This window comes from Glycine max, chromosome 20 (genome assembly GCF_000004515.6).
Source record: "Glycine max cultivar Williams 82 chromosome 20, Glycine_max_v4.0, whole genome shotgun sequence".
Taxonomy (NCBI): Eukaryota; Viridiplantae; Streptophyta; class Magnoliopsida; order Fabales; family Fabaceae; genus Glycine; species Glycine max.
Window position 1 is genome coordinate 35284522 of NC_038256.2, and position 12174 is coordinate 35296695.

The window sequence follows — 12174 nt, forward strand, 5'->3', positions numbered from 1 at the left end:
AAACAGTCAAATTTCTTCTAATTTCATCCAAATAATCGTGTTCGTGGGTGTAAGTCAGTTATTCTTTCTTATCTTAATATACACGCAAAGGAAAGGGAAATTTTTTTTTGAGGAAGCGCAGCAGCAGCAGCTATACCACGTTGCTTGAAGAAACTGATAAAAAGCGCTGCCGTTGTGTCTTTCAGTCTTCGTTGGATCATCTTCACAATCACATCATCAGAACACAAAGAAGAGAAGAGACCCTTCATCTTGTTATTCCACTCGGGCTAGGCCAATTTTCCCTCTAACAGTCAATTTTCATTCAGATTCGTAAATTTCTCGATTAGATCACGAGGTTAGGTCTCCCACTCTATATTTGCGCAAGCCTTTCTCTTTCCTACTTTCCCATAAAATTAAGGATCGGAAACGAACTGGGTTCTTGAGTTTGACTCTAGATTTTGACAAATTCAAAGTGTGCATGCACTGATGCAACCCCCTTCCCCTTTTTCTACATTAAAAAACTATGAATGAGATTTTTCTTGCGATCATCATTGCTTGAATTGAATCATATTAGGTTTACATTCTGAATTCGATTAGATTTAGCATTTAGGGCCTATTAGGTCAGTACTTGCAAGTTGCAATTAAACTACAAGGCTTTTCTTTTGTGATCAATTTTTGTTATTTACATCTTGGATTGATTGTTGTGCGATTCAGGTGTTGGTGTGATTGTTTGTACCTTCTGGTGGTGGAGCTTGTTGGAAATTGGAGATGAGTCAGAGGGGTTTAATATATAGCTTTGTTGCCAAAGGAACTGTTGTTTTAGCAGAGCACACGCAATATACGGGGAATTTCAGTACCATTGCTGTTCAGTGCCTGCAGAAACTGCCTTCAAATAGCAGCAAATACACATATTCCTGTGATGGTCACACCTTTAATTTCCTCCTAGACACTGGATTTGGTATTGATTCTTCTTGCTTGAGATTTTATTTATGCATTGCCTGCTCTGCTGATTTGGCTGTTAATATATATGCCAATGTCTGAAAGCTTTTTTCTCCATCTTGCAGTTTTCCTTGTTGTTGCTGATGAATCGGCTGGTAGGAGTGTTCCTTTTGTATTTCTTGAACGGGTGAAGGATGACTTTATGAAGCGCTATGGTGCTAGCATTAAGAATGAAGGTGCCCATCCACTCGCCGATGATGATGACGATGACGATTTGTTTGAGGACAGATTTAGCATAGCATATAATCTTGATAGAGAATTTGGGTCTGTTGTTACTTTATCCTTTTTAAATATTCGTTTACTTCTTTTTACTTTTGTTTTTAGTGTTTTGAATTTTTTGATCTGGTTATGCAGACCAGCACTCAAGGAGCATATGCAGTATTGCATGAACCATCCAGAAGAAATGAGTAAACTATCAAAATTGAAGGCTCAAATAACTGAGGTCAAGGGGATAATGATGGACAATATTGAGAAGGTATATGATACTAAGCCTAATTACATGCAAACTCTTTTGGCTGCTAGTTGCTACCAAATGTTTTTAGCTCTGGATCCTAGAATTTATCTCTGGATGTGCTGTTCTATTGTTTGTGCAATTTTGCTTGGAAGTGATTTAAATTTTTGGGAAGGGGAATGGTGGAAAGATGATACCATTAGTATTGCAATGCTGTTTCAAACAGTGAATTTTAATGTGGCTTCCTAGTGGGACTCATAAAAATTTAAAGCCCATTATTACTTAATACTAATACGGTTACAACATGACATAGATACGGGCATATGAGAAACTCTTTGAAATAGAAGATATGATATAGCCTAGATACATTATTGCAATGTTTGTTCTGTTTTTTTCTAATCTCTTTCTCTCACACAAATCACACAATTTCAATTGTGTTAGGTGGCATGCTTCTCAACTTGAACCTAGCAGATTTTCTTAATGTCAATTGATATTGCAGTGCCTCACCCTTTTAATACCCTTTTTAAAACTATTCACCATGATTTTGTAATCTCAGGAGTCAGTGCGAATAAACAGTTTGTTGAATCTCTCTTTGATTGATCAATGTTTGACATTTCGAATCCTCATTCCTAATGAGTATATTAGGATGGTAATAAACATTTTTCAGTACTGGCTAAAGGGCAAGGCCAATGAGCATATGTTAGGCCCCACATCTATTTAATAATGTTACACTAATTAAAATTATGGAATCTTAACATATTTTTAATAGTAAATATACAATTTTGTGTATGAAGTTATTTATAATAATAAACTCAGTTTATTAGTTATTTACAATGTACATAATCACTAAAAGGCTACACATTATCCAGTTTCTTTCTGACTTAATAAGCTTTTTTATTATCTTATGTGTGTTACTTTTTTATCATCCAACTACTACCTATTTATTTGTCCTGCTAATAGAGGAGATAAAAGACATGTTTGGAAATTACAAATAATTTCCATATACTTAAGGATATTAGTTATGTTTCTTAATCTCTCTGCATTAACCTTAAAATGCAGTTGAAAAGGGGGAGTAAAGATTAACATTATGTTCAATAATAAAAAGATGCATACTTTTATATTTTGGATTTAGGCCAGTAAGTGGATTGAGCCACCTGAGGGGTGAGTAGATGAAGACAGGCAGCTTCTGTTAATTGAACCAAGATATTTAGAAGCTTTTCTAGACATGAAAAAACAAAATATTAGTTTCTGTAGATGCATCAGAGATTGTACCTATCTGGCTAGTAAAAATGACATGGCTCATTGCTCATACAAGAAATGGTTGCATATCATCTCAATTTTAAATTTTTGCGCATACTCAAAGATCCTCTCCTACACTGGACCATTATGTTGGGGGGAGAGAGAGACATTATACTGTGTACCTGCCATTGTGGGTTATAAGGTCCTCTAGCTATATTTAGAACTGTGCCTTTATCTCTCTGACAGGAACTTCTCTTGTTAGTATTTAACAAGAAGAGAGGTTCTGGATTCAGTATTAGATGAAAATGTTCCTTTTAGGCCATGGTAGCTTCATGAGATTGCTTGGGTTTGATTTCATAGCATATTAGTATGTCCTTCAAAGGTTGTAATTCAATAATCACCCTTTTGGCAACTCAATATGTATTTATAAAAGCATAAGCTCAGCGATTGTGACAATTAGACCAATAAAAAGGATGTTGGCGCCCTTAGTTAAGTAGGTTTGGTGAATTAATATTAAGAAAGGTTATACCGCTATAGAATTTGACCCACATAGAATTGAGGGAGAAGAGAAGATTTTCATCACATGTATACTGTCACAGAACTGGTAGATCAAAACTAGAACAAGAGACTGCTTAAACATTTCAACTTTTTTCAAAAAGCCACGTTGTTGCTCAATATTAAGCACTTCTAAACAACATCTGTACTTGCTGTTTTAAAGGTTTTGGATCGTGGAGAGAAGATTGAACTGTTGGTGGACAAAACGGAAAACTTGCAGTTCCAGGTATGTATTATTATTATTATCCTAATCAAGCATTTGTATCTCTCCTTTCTTAATAAATCCTTTGTTTATCCAAAAGAAACATTAGTGTTTGAATCAACTTGGCCGAACTCTCCAGTAATCTTGCTGATGTTATTGTATTTTCCATTCAAATTTAGGCTGACAGCTTCCAGAGGCAGGGCAGGCAGCTGAGAAGGAAGATGTGGCTGCAGAATCTCCAAATGAAGCTGATGGTGGGAGGAGGAATCCTTATCTTAATTATAATTCTGTGGGTTATTGCTTGTCGGGGTTTCAAATGTTGATAGAGCCATAAGAAGTTTAAGCCTGTATAAGGCAAGAGATGCTCAAAATGATATACTACGTGTACATGAAATTTGGCACTGGAATTTATGATCACTGTCATAGACTGTAATTAACCTTGTGGTGAGCTGCTAGTTATTTTGAACCAAGCTCTTAATTTAGATGACATATCTCGAATTCTGGATTGGTTGTGTATATCATGACAATGTTTTTACCATTATATAGACTATTGCCACTTGCCCTCTCTTCAAGTTTGTTTATTTTCAATTAAAAATGTTAACTGGAGCAGCAGGGGTTAAAAAGGGTAGGATATATGGGTAGGCGTTAATGCGTTATGCAATTGCATGCCATTTCTATGGATTCAGGTGCAGCTCCCATCAATGCCAGTAGTTCATTTAAAGGTTTGAAATGCAAAGTGACAACTCTGGTGCCTCCTTGATAATGAGTTGGACGGACGCTGGTAATTTCTCACCAGAGATCCTCCAAGCCATTCATCAGCAACTCGTTCTCTGCTTGCAGAACCTCTATCTACCACTTCAAAGTGAAGCACGCCTTTGTCACATTAGCATTCTGCCTTTGCATTCGCTGGAAAACTCAACCCCGATTGGGCTTTACAAGACAGTAACACCGAAACAAGTAAAAGAAAGCAATTATTAATTTCATCCTATATCACCCCAGTTTGGGGGTAAGAAAAGATTAAAAATGATGGACTAAGTTTCATCAGCTTCCATTTTGGCTTTCCCAGATGGTACCTTTTCACTTGAGTGGGTACCTTCTACCTTTACACAGACTTATTTGAAATTCCTTTTTTCTTAACCTTAAAAGAGAAAACAAATTCTTAAAATAAAAATATCTTTAAAATGTGTCTCCACTAGTTATATTTTAGAATAAATGCTTTGATTTGTCTCCACTAGCTATATTTTAAATTTGATTTAAAACTGTGCCTTTCTTTCTATGACAGGAACTTTCTCTCGCTATTTAATCAGAAGAGTTCTGGATCCAATATTAGGTGACGTCGCTTTTAGGCTTACGGTGGAGATTGCTTGGATTTGATTTCATAGTTTTCTTGTTTTATGGACAAATGTTACTTTGAAAAAATGTTATTTGTTATCTGCAGATGTTAGAATATTAATTTTGTTACAAGGTCAAATAATAACATGGAACTTCAAAAGAAATAAAGTGTCCGATTCATGCAATCTCGAACTAAATTGGAAGTTAACTCTGAAATTTCAAAATGGTCTTTTGGGTGAAAATTGTACTGTGGATAAAAAGATTTTCGCAGCAAAAGTTACACATTAAATACCGAATGGATTCAGATAAGAAGTTAAATCTCCCCGTCTAATTGGTTTACTCCCGTGCATTAAAATTTAGAATGCATTTGACACGCCTGTCTTCGAAAAATATAAGACTAGTCTATAACGCAGAAAAGGGAAGATAGGCAATGCATCCTTCCCCATAAAAGATGCATGCTAGAGTAAAACAGACACGCTTTAGCATTAATTATGTAAATCATACTTTGCGCCATGTCTTGCGAAGTAAAACTAAGTACAAATTCATGAATAGAGGCAAGTACAACTTTGCATGGCCTATTGATAAAAGAACTACGACTGTAAAAGCAAAACTGTTATAGGAGCTCAAATTCAAGAAAGTCAATCACACAACTTGGTAGCTATCCGTTATCAGCTGTGTTCTCTGAGCAAATTTGGGAGGATTGCCACCCTTTAATGGTATGATGTTGGTAACCTGCAATGAGTAGTAAAAAAAAGGGTAAGTTCAAGCTCCCATTAAATCAATATATTTAGACGTGGAAGGTAAAAGTTGTTGACAGAAAAGATACTTTATTTTCAGACATGATATAGGACTTCCCAGCCGAAAAACAAAAGAATATTCAGGTCAATAAATGTGTTTAAGTTTCAACTAGATCATTTTGAAACATCTTTCACATAGCACTATACATACACGGCCACAGTTAAAGTCAAAATGTCAACAAACCTTCAGGTCACTAAAAGTATCAGTTGCCATAAAGCGGACTGAAATGGGAAAGAACACTGATGAATCTGCTAGTGGAACAACAAACTCCATTGACCCACTGCCAAACATATTAGTCAGACAAAACAAAGTAAACAGAAATTAAAAAGAGATAATAACACGGCATAAGTTAGCTCTAAAAAAATCACTCCAGACATACCTGCGATTGGAATTATCAATCAGAAGGACAGACCACTCCAAAATGGAATTCCTAGAGTCATACCTGCAAAGCCAGTTTTATAAACAAAGCAAGATTGTAAGTGAAATTATATGATTTAGAACCAAAACTAAAATATTAATGATTAAATTCAACAATTTATGATCTAAAAAAAATCATAGAGCTTTCTACTCCAAGCAAATCTGGTCAGTAGATTCAGTACTTTCATGTTTCAAAGACTGCAAGCCACCATTTTCATGTGTAACACAGATAATTTCTAATATAAAACCACCAGCTTATTTACTGCAAAATTCAACCCAAAACAGAAATTATGGTTGTTCCCAACACTTATTTAAGAGGAAGGAAAATGAAGTCCACACCTCCATTCCCCATCAATCTGCCTAACAGATGGCGCTTCTCGAAGAGCTGGAAGAGGTACTGAGATCACAACATTTTGCAGATCAAACATTGATGAAGCCTCATATTCAATGCTGACATAAGTTTCGTTTCCAGAAGAAGAGGGCCAGCAGTTGACTGCAATAGACACATATAGCACACAAGTTATTAATACATCAATATATAGTATAGAGCATATCGATGATAGTAATAAAACCCACTTGTCAGAGGCACCATTGACTCATCAGTACTTTGCATTCTCCACTTTAAAAGACCAACACCTGCAGCATCACTGGCTTGACCAGTGGGGAAAGGCCTGTTGGGATCTTTTAGGCCTAGTATATAATCATTGGCAAATAATTCTTTATTCATGTTAGGGTGTGTCTTGAAAGAGACAGCTTGATTGTCACCAGTTTGGACCTGCAAAAGCAAGGCACAATATGCAAGTATTAATACTTTTAATTGTCCTCCCAAGCCTATATATCTGCATTCAAAACCAGTCTTGAGCAAGAAAAAAACCTAGGAGCACTACAGAGTGAAGGATGGTAGGATCAGCGTTAACTGTGCAGAAAATTTGAAAAAAGTATGTTGAAATGAAAAAAAAAAACTGAACATAAAAATAAATCATAATTGTATTTGAATTTTCAAACATACATATACCTTTTTGTTTTTCTTCTTCACTGATAAAAGAAACTAGAAATTCATGCTAACCAATAGTTATTATTTCAGGAAAACCCTAGATAGACATCACACCAAAAGAATCAGAATACTTTATGGACAAACCAAGGAACTGGCACTATTATCACCCTACAGGAATTGTAACCACCATTATCTTCCCTTTCAATTTTCATCTTTTTGCCTAACTGAATTGCCACAGCTATATGGTCTCTTTCCCTTTTTGTGTTTTCCTTTTCTCTTACTCCCTTATATTTTACCTTTTGGTCAGCATGCCTGGTTCAAAAGTCTCCAGTTTTTTTAAGCAAAAAGACAAACTGATATAATTAACCACAACCGTATGACTTTAAGGTTGTGCATGATGAGAAGATTATTTGAATAAGTACACCAAAAGCTGCTAACATCTATGCCTCAAATTAAATGTCTGGCTAACACTTATGATTGACTTACTTGAGCCTTGTGCTGCTTTTGAAACATTATTTTTTTGAAAATTAATCAGTTGCCTACCTACGAAATCAGTATCAACTACACTTATAGAGGATGCAAAGTGTGAGGAGTGTATGTGGACAAAATAAAGAAAAATTAGAAAATAAAAGAAACAAGTCAGAGGGGAAAAAATTGTTTCATAGATCTAAGGGATTTGTGTTTGACAGGACACACTAGCGTTATTTGATCCACGTTACTGATCCCAACTACTGGGAAAGGCTTTGGTAGTTGTCCTAGTAGAGAAAAAAAAAAGCATTTAATATGAACTTCTTCCCCTTAATGCTGATAAGATTTAATGAAACAATTGTTTCATGTCAATAAATAAATAATTATTTAAAAAAAAATACTCATGTTATGAAAACCAGAAGCCTAATGGACACACATTAAGGAATAGTCAGAATGCAATACCTGTACTTGAATATGTCCATCCTCTTGGTTAAGAATTTGGAGAGACAATGTGCCTTGAACATCAAAATTACTGACACCACCATCTCGTTTCAGTGTCACATTTAGTTTCTCCTCAACAGTCAAAGTGATAGGATCAGTAGGTGGTGGGGCAGAAACCCGAGACTGGGAGAGTTTTGGCTGAACATCTTCAAGAATGACCTCACCTTCTGCTTTCAATGATTCCAAAAACTGGTTTGTCCTTTGAGATTTACCAAGCTTCATTCCAAGACCTTTAGGTGGAGCAGTGGCTGATGAAGTTGGACGACCTAAGCAAGAGAATAATGGAGTACATAAATGAAAAGGCTAATCTTCATTTAGCAACATGTTATTTTGAATATAGAATAAACCAAAGACAAGATCCAGCATGCTTCGATGCCCTTTTAAGTCATTACAAATAGAAGCATTCTAGAAGAACTCATGAAAATCTACGAAAGCCAACCTTTAGACTTGGTTGCAAAGGAATCAACATCAGAAGTCAATCCAAAACCAGAGCCACTTCCAAAACCAGTTCCACTGCTAGATATGCTCAAATCACTAAAGCTATTTTCAATTCTTCCAGAGCCCATTGACTGTAATGGACCAAATCCTCCTTTATCACCTCTGTTCTTTTCAATCTGTAGAGAGAACACATGACCTGAATGAATGATGTGCAATCCAGACTTTAAATATAAACAAATAATAAAACATAGTCCCTTCAATCATACCTTGCTTTTATCAATCTCACTAGCTTTTCGCTTCATAACATCCTTAGTTTCATTAATCTTGCTCTGCAAAACCAACTTGTGCAGCTTCTCTTCATGACTCTCCATCTCGCAGTATTGCTTAACTTGTGCAACAGTCACATTTTCCTTGTGCCCAAGAGAGATGACTTCATCAAATGCAAAAATCAACTCAAAGGCATGTTTGCAAATACCCTCTTCATCAAGGGAGTAAGAATATTCAGGTACCTAAAAGTGTTTAGGAATGAACTCATTGTAATATCGATATTTTGGCAAAATTTTTACCAAATGGCTCTAAAAATGATCAATAAATCTAAAATAACCTCCCACTACCAACCATTTGATCAATCTTAAACCCTCCTGAACCTTCCTATAAAAATCCATATATTAAATGCTATGCTTAAGGTAAGAAAAAACTATAAACTGAATGATTGCTCCATTAAAACTACGTGAGAAAACCAAAATGACAGGAAAATGAGTAACACAGATGACAAAACAAATTCTAGATTCAGGCCAGTAGGTCATACTAGAGAGAAAACCAATAATGCTACTAACTAGATAATAAAAGACCAAGCAATTGAAAAAATATTTACGTAATAACAGAAAATGTCAAACTTAAAGCATCAGAAAAAAGGATACAAGTTTAGAGAGAAGTCTCAGAGTTTCCAAATCTTCCAGTATGTTGCTGTTTTTGTTTGTTACAAGAAGCAGGTACAGTGCTTCTATTGGCTGGTAAACATAGCGCACATTCTCAGTTTCAACATACGTGTGCTGTTTTCCAGTCCCTACCAACTTGGGAAATGCTGCTAGAAGACCCTCAATTCTTATGCGAGTCATATCCACAAACTGTCTAGAAACTAGCACTGCAAACAAAGAAAAGGGCTTGCCAGCATAAGAGAATTGATGTCGGATACGAATACATAATTATTTAGGCACTTCCGAATTCAACATCAACTCAAGACTTAGCTTTTCTTTATAAACTAAAAATTAATCCTGATTATTAAAAAATCAAGTAATGCCAATTTAATAAGATGTAATATTGAGAAACCTACACAACTAACAGATTGAATTACTGAAGTAGGTAAAGGATTTCATAAATACGTTGCTTACAGAGTGATGAGAAGATAGACTATACAGATAAAAAAGAAGAAGCATATAAGCAGGTCATATTTCCCAGTTTAGCCCATAGAACATACATATGTTATTGTATATGTGGTTTCACAGTGGGAAGTATCAGAATTGATTTTGCCCTATCAAATGTGATTTTAGTGAAAATGTGTATGTTTTGTTATCTTAAGGTAAAATTGTTTTTGCCTCCAAATCTCAATTTGACCAGAAGTGATAAAAAGTAGTTTTTACATTAGGTTGAAAAATCTACACTAAGTTTTACAACAAACTTGCTTTCAGGGTAAAAACATTCGGTGCACATATAAATTTACATTGAACTATACAAGATCATGATGAAATAACAACAAATGTATTTTTTAGGAAAATGTTCATATGTTTGGTTCTACATGGAGGAATTGATTCTGAATCTACAATTAATTGAGTTAAAGCAACTTTAGGTAACCTTTTGTGTTAGATAAAAACAAATTATACTAAGATTTATTGCTACATTCTTTTAAAATAAAAACATCCAAACATAAATCACTTCACTTCAAAATTAATTTTGCAAACACAAACTCAAACATAAATCAGATTGTGTTTGGTTTCATGGAAGGAATAGTGAAAATTGATTTTAAAAAGTTAAACTTGATTTTATTAAAAAAAACATAGATGTTTGGTTATTGCTAGGTAAAATTCATTCTGCCTCAAAACCTTGGTTTGACTAAAAGTGATAAAAAAAAGTAGCTTTTGTATTGAGTTGCAAAATTTACACTGTGTTTTATAGCAAACTTGCTTACAAGATAAAAGTATAATAACATAAATCACTTCACTTGAAAATCAATTTTAACCAAAATCAATTTTGCAAACACACTCAATTTTAACCAAAATTAATTTCATTCTAAATCAATGTTGTCAACGCTCACCCAAACACGCACTTAGTTATCTCAACATCAGGAACCAAGTTTTGAACCAGATCAAAAGATATAACTTTCACAGCAGACTCCTTGCATGTCTAATTAATGCATATACTGCTGGAAAGCAATTACCCCTCCTGGAACTGGAATTAATATCATACATTTTCCAATGGAATTCCTATTACTAAAAAGGGAGAAGTTAACTATAGTTTCACCTAAATAGAAAAGGCATAGACCATCTTATATTTTAATGGTGAAGGATAAATAACACAGTTACAGCTTATGGGTGTTTAAAATTCAAATAATATTAAAAAAAAAGACCACATATCCAGACTATAATTATTATTATTTTTTATAAAGATTAACCTTGAATGGACAATATGTCTAATGTGTTTCTCTTCCCTTCCCTCAGGAGAAATTGTCATTTATGGAGGGTATAAATAATACAACAACTAAAAATGGGAGCTAGCCTAACACACACTATCAGTGAAAATAATCCTAACAACAAGAATGGAATGAGTCAGGTGTATAGGGCTGCAGAGAACTTACCTTTGCCAGATTTGCTCACAATGGATGCAGCAAGGACAACCTGTTGGATAAATATAATGAAAAAATAAAAATAAAATAGAGAATTTATGGAGCAGAGAGGAAGTGATAGAAAAAGAATGTAGCAACCCCATTCCCAAGTGAATTTTCTTTTTTCCTAAGCCAAAAGCTATAATTTTCTTTTATTATTCATTTTTCACAAGGGAATGAGCCTGTGACCTCAGTCCAAACCCCATCCCAACTGGCATTTGGAAAGCAAATAGCAATAATTGTGGATTACATTAAACATTAGAACATTCAAAGCTACGTAGCTAAAATCAGGATGAACAAAAACAACAAATGTAGCATAAGCTACACCAGAAGATCATTTTACCACGGAAGGGGAAAAAATTATACAAGGGTTTCAATTTTAAAACAGATCAAGACATATTAGTAAGTCCCTTCAGCCTGTAATTCTAGATCACGGATTAAAACTATATACATATAACGAAATTAACATTTGTAGGAGGAGATTCATACCATCAACGTGATATAAAAATAATCAGTGTTAAATAATAAAAAGTTAACCGAGACAAGCAATTCCTGGAATGCCAAACCAAGGGAGTGTGAGGAGTGTTACCATATTGTTCGCTTAATCTTTGAAGCGAGGAAAGTGTCGAATTGAAACTGCCAAAAAAATAAACAGTGATAGAAAGCATCAGATCCCGAAGTGAGGTGTTGAATGGCGAAGTGGCAAGAGACTAGAGTGGAGAAAGAATTTACCAAAACGCGATCTGAAAACGGAGAGCGCAGATCTGATCCGAGAGGGAGCGAGCCAAGACACAACCCAACTGAAGAGAAGGATTCCAACGGAAGACAAAGCGGGCTTGATCTAATGAAAACACGATACGGTGCGTTTTCTATTTATTTATTTTCGCCATTTTGATTCCTATTTTAAAACATGTATAATTTTC

General features: G+C 34.8%; 2 protein-coding genes across 3 annotated transcripts; one reads left to right on the forward strand and one right to left on the reverse strand.

Moving 5' to 3' along the window:
- LOC100806307 (vesicle-associated membrane protein 727) lies at positions 1–3997 on the forward strand. Of its 2 annotated transcripts, XM_003555832.5 has the most exons (6): positions 1–334; positions 694–937; positions 1044–1242; positions 1333–1453; positions 3387–3449; positions 3605–3997. In XM_003555832.5, exons 2-6 carry the CDS (start codon positions 748–750, stop codon positions 3746–3748), a joined length of 717 nt encoding a protein of 238 aa, XP_003555880.1. In that variant the 5' UTR covers positions 1–334; positions 694–747; the 3' UTR covers positions 3749–3997. The 2 variants fall into 2 exon arrangements, with proteins under 2 accessions (XP_003555880.1, XP_040869159.1); XM_041013225.1 differs by having other exon boundaries at positions 53–334; positions 1044–1453.
- Positions 3998–5216: 1219 nt separating this feature from the next.
- On the reverse strand, positions 5217–12098 carry LOC100806837 (coatomer subunit delta). The gene is made up of 12 exons (XM_003555833.5): positions 11984–12098; positions 11841–11887; positions 11225–11264; positions 9294–9517; positions 8640–8882; positions 8375–8549; positions 7897–8201; positions 6549–6747; positions 6312–6465; positions 5935–5997; positions 5739–5835; positions 5217–5489 (listed from the first exon to the last, which is right to left on the reverse strand). Exons 2-12 carry the CDS (start codon positions 11841–11843, stop codon positions 5400–5402), a joined length of 1593 nt encoding a protein of 530 aa, XP_003555881.1. The 5' UTR covers positions 11844–11887; positions 11984–12098; the 3' UTR covers positions 5217–5399.
- Between the last annotated feature and the right edge of the window lie 76 nt (positions 12099–12174).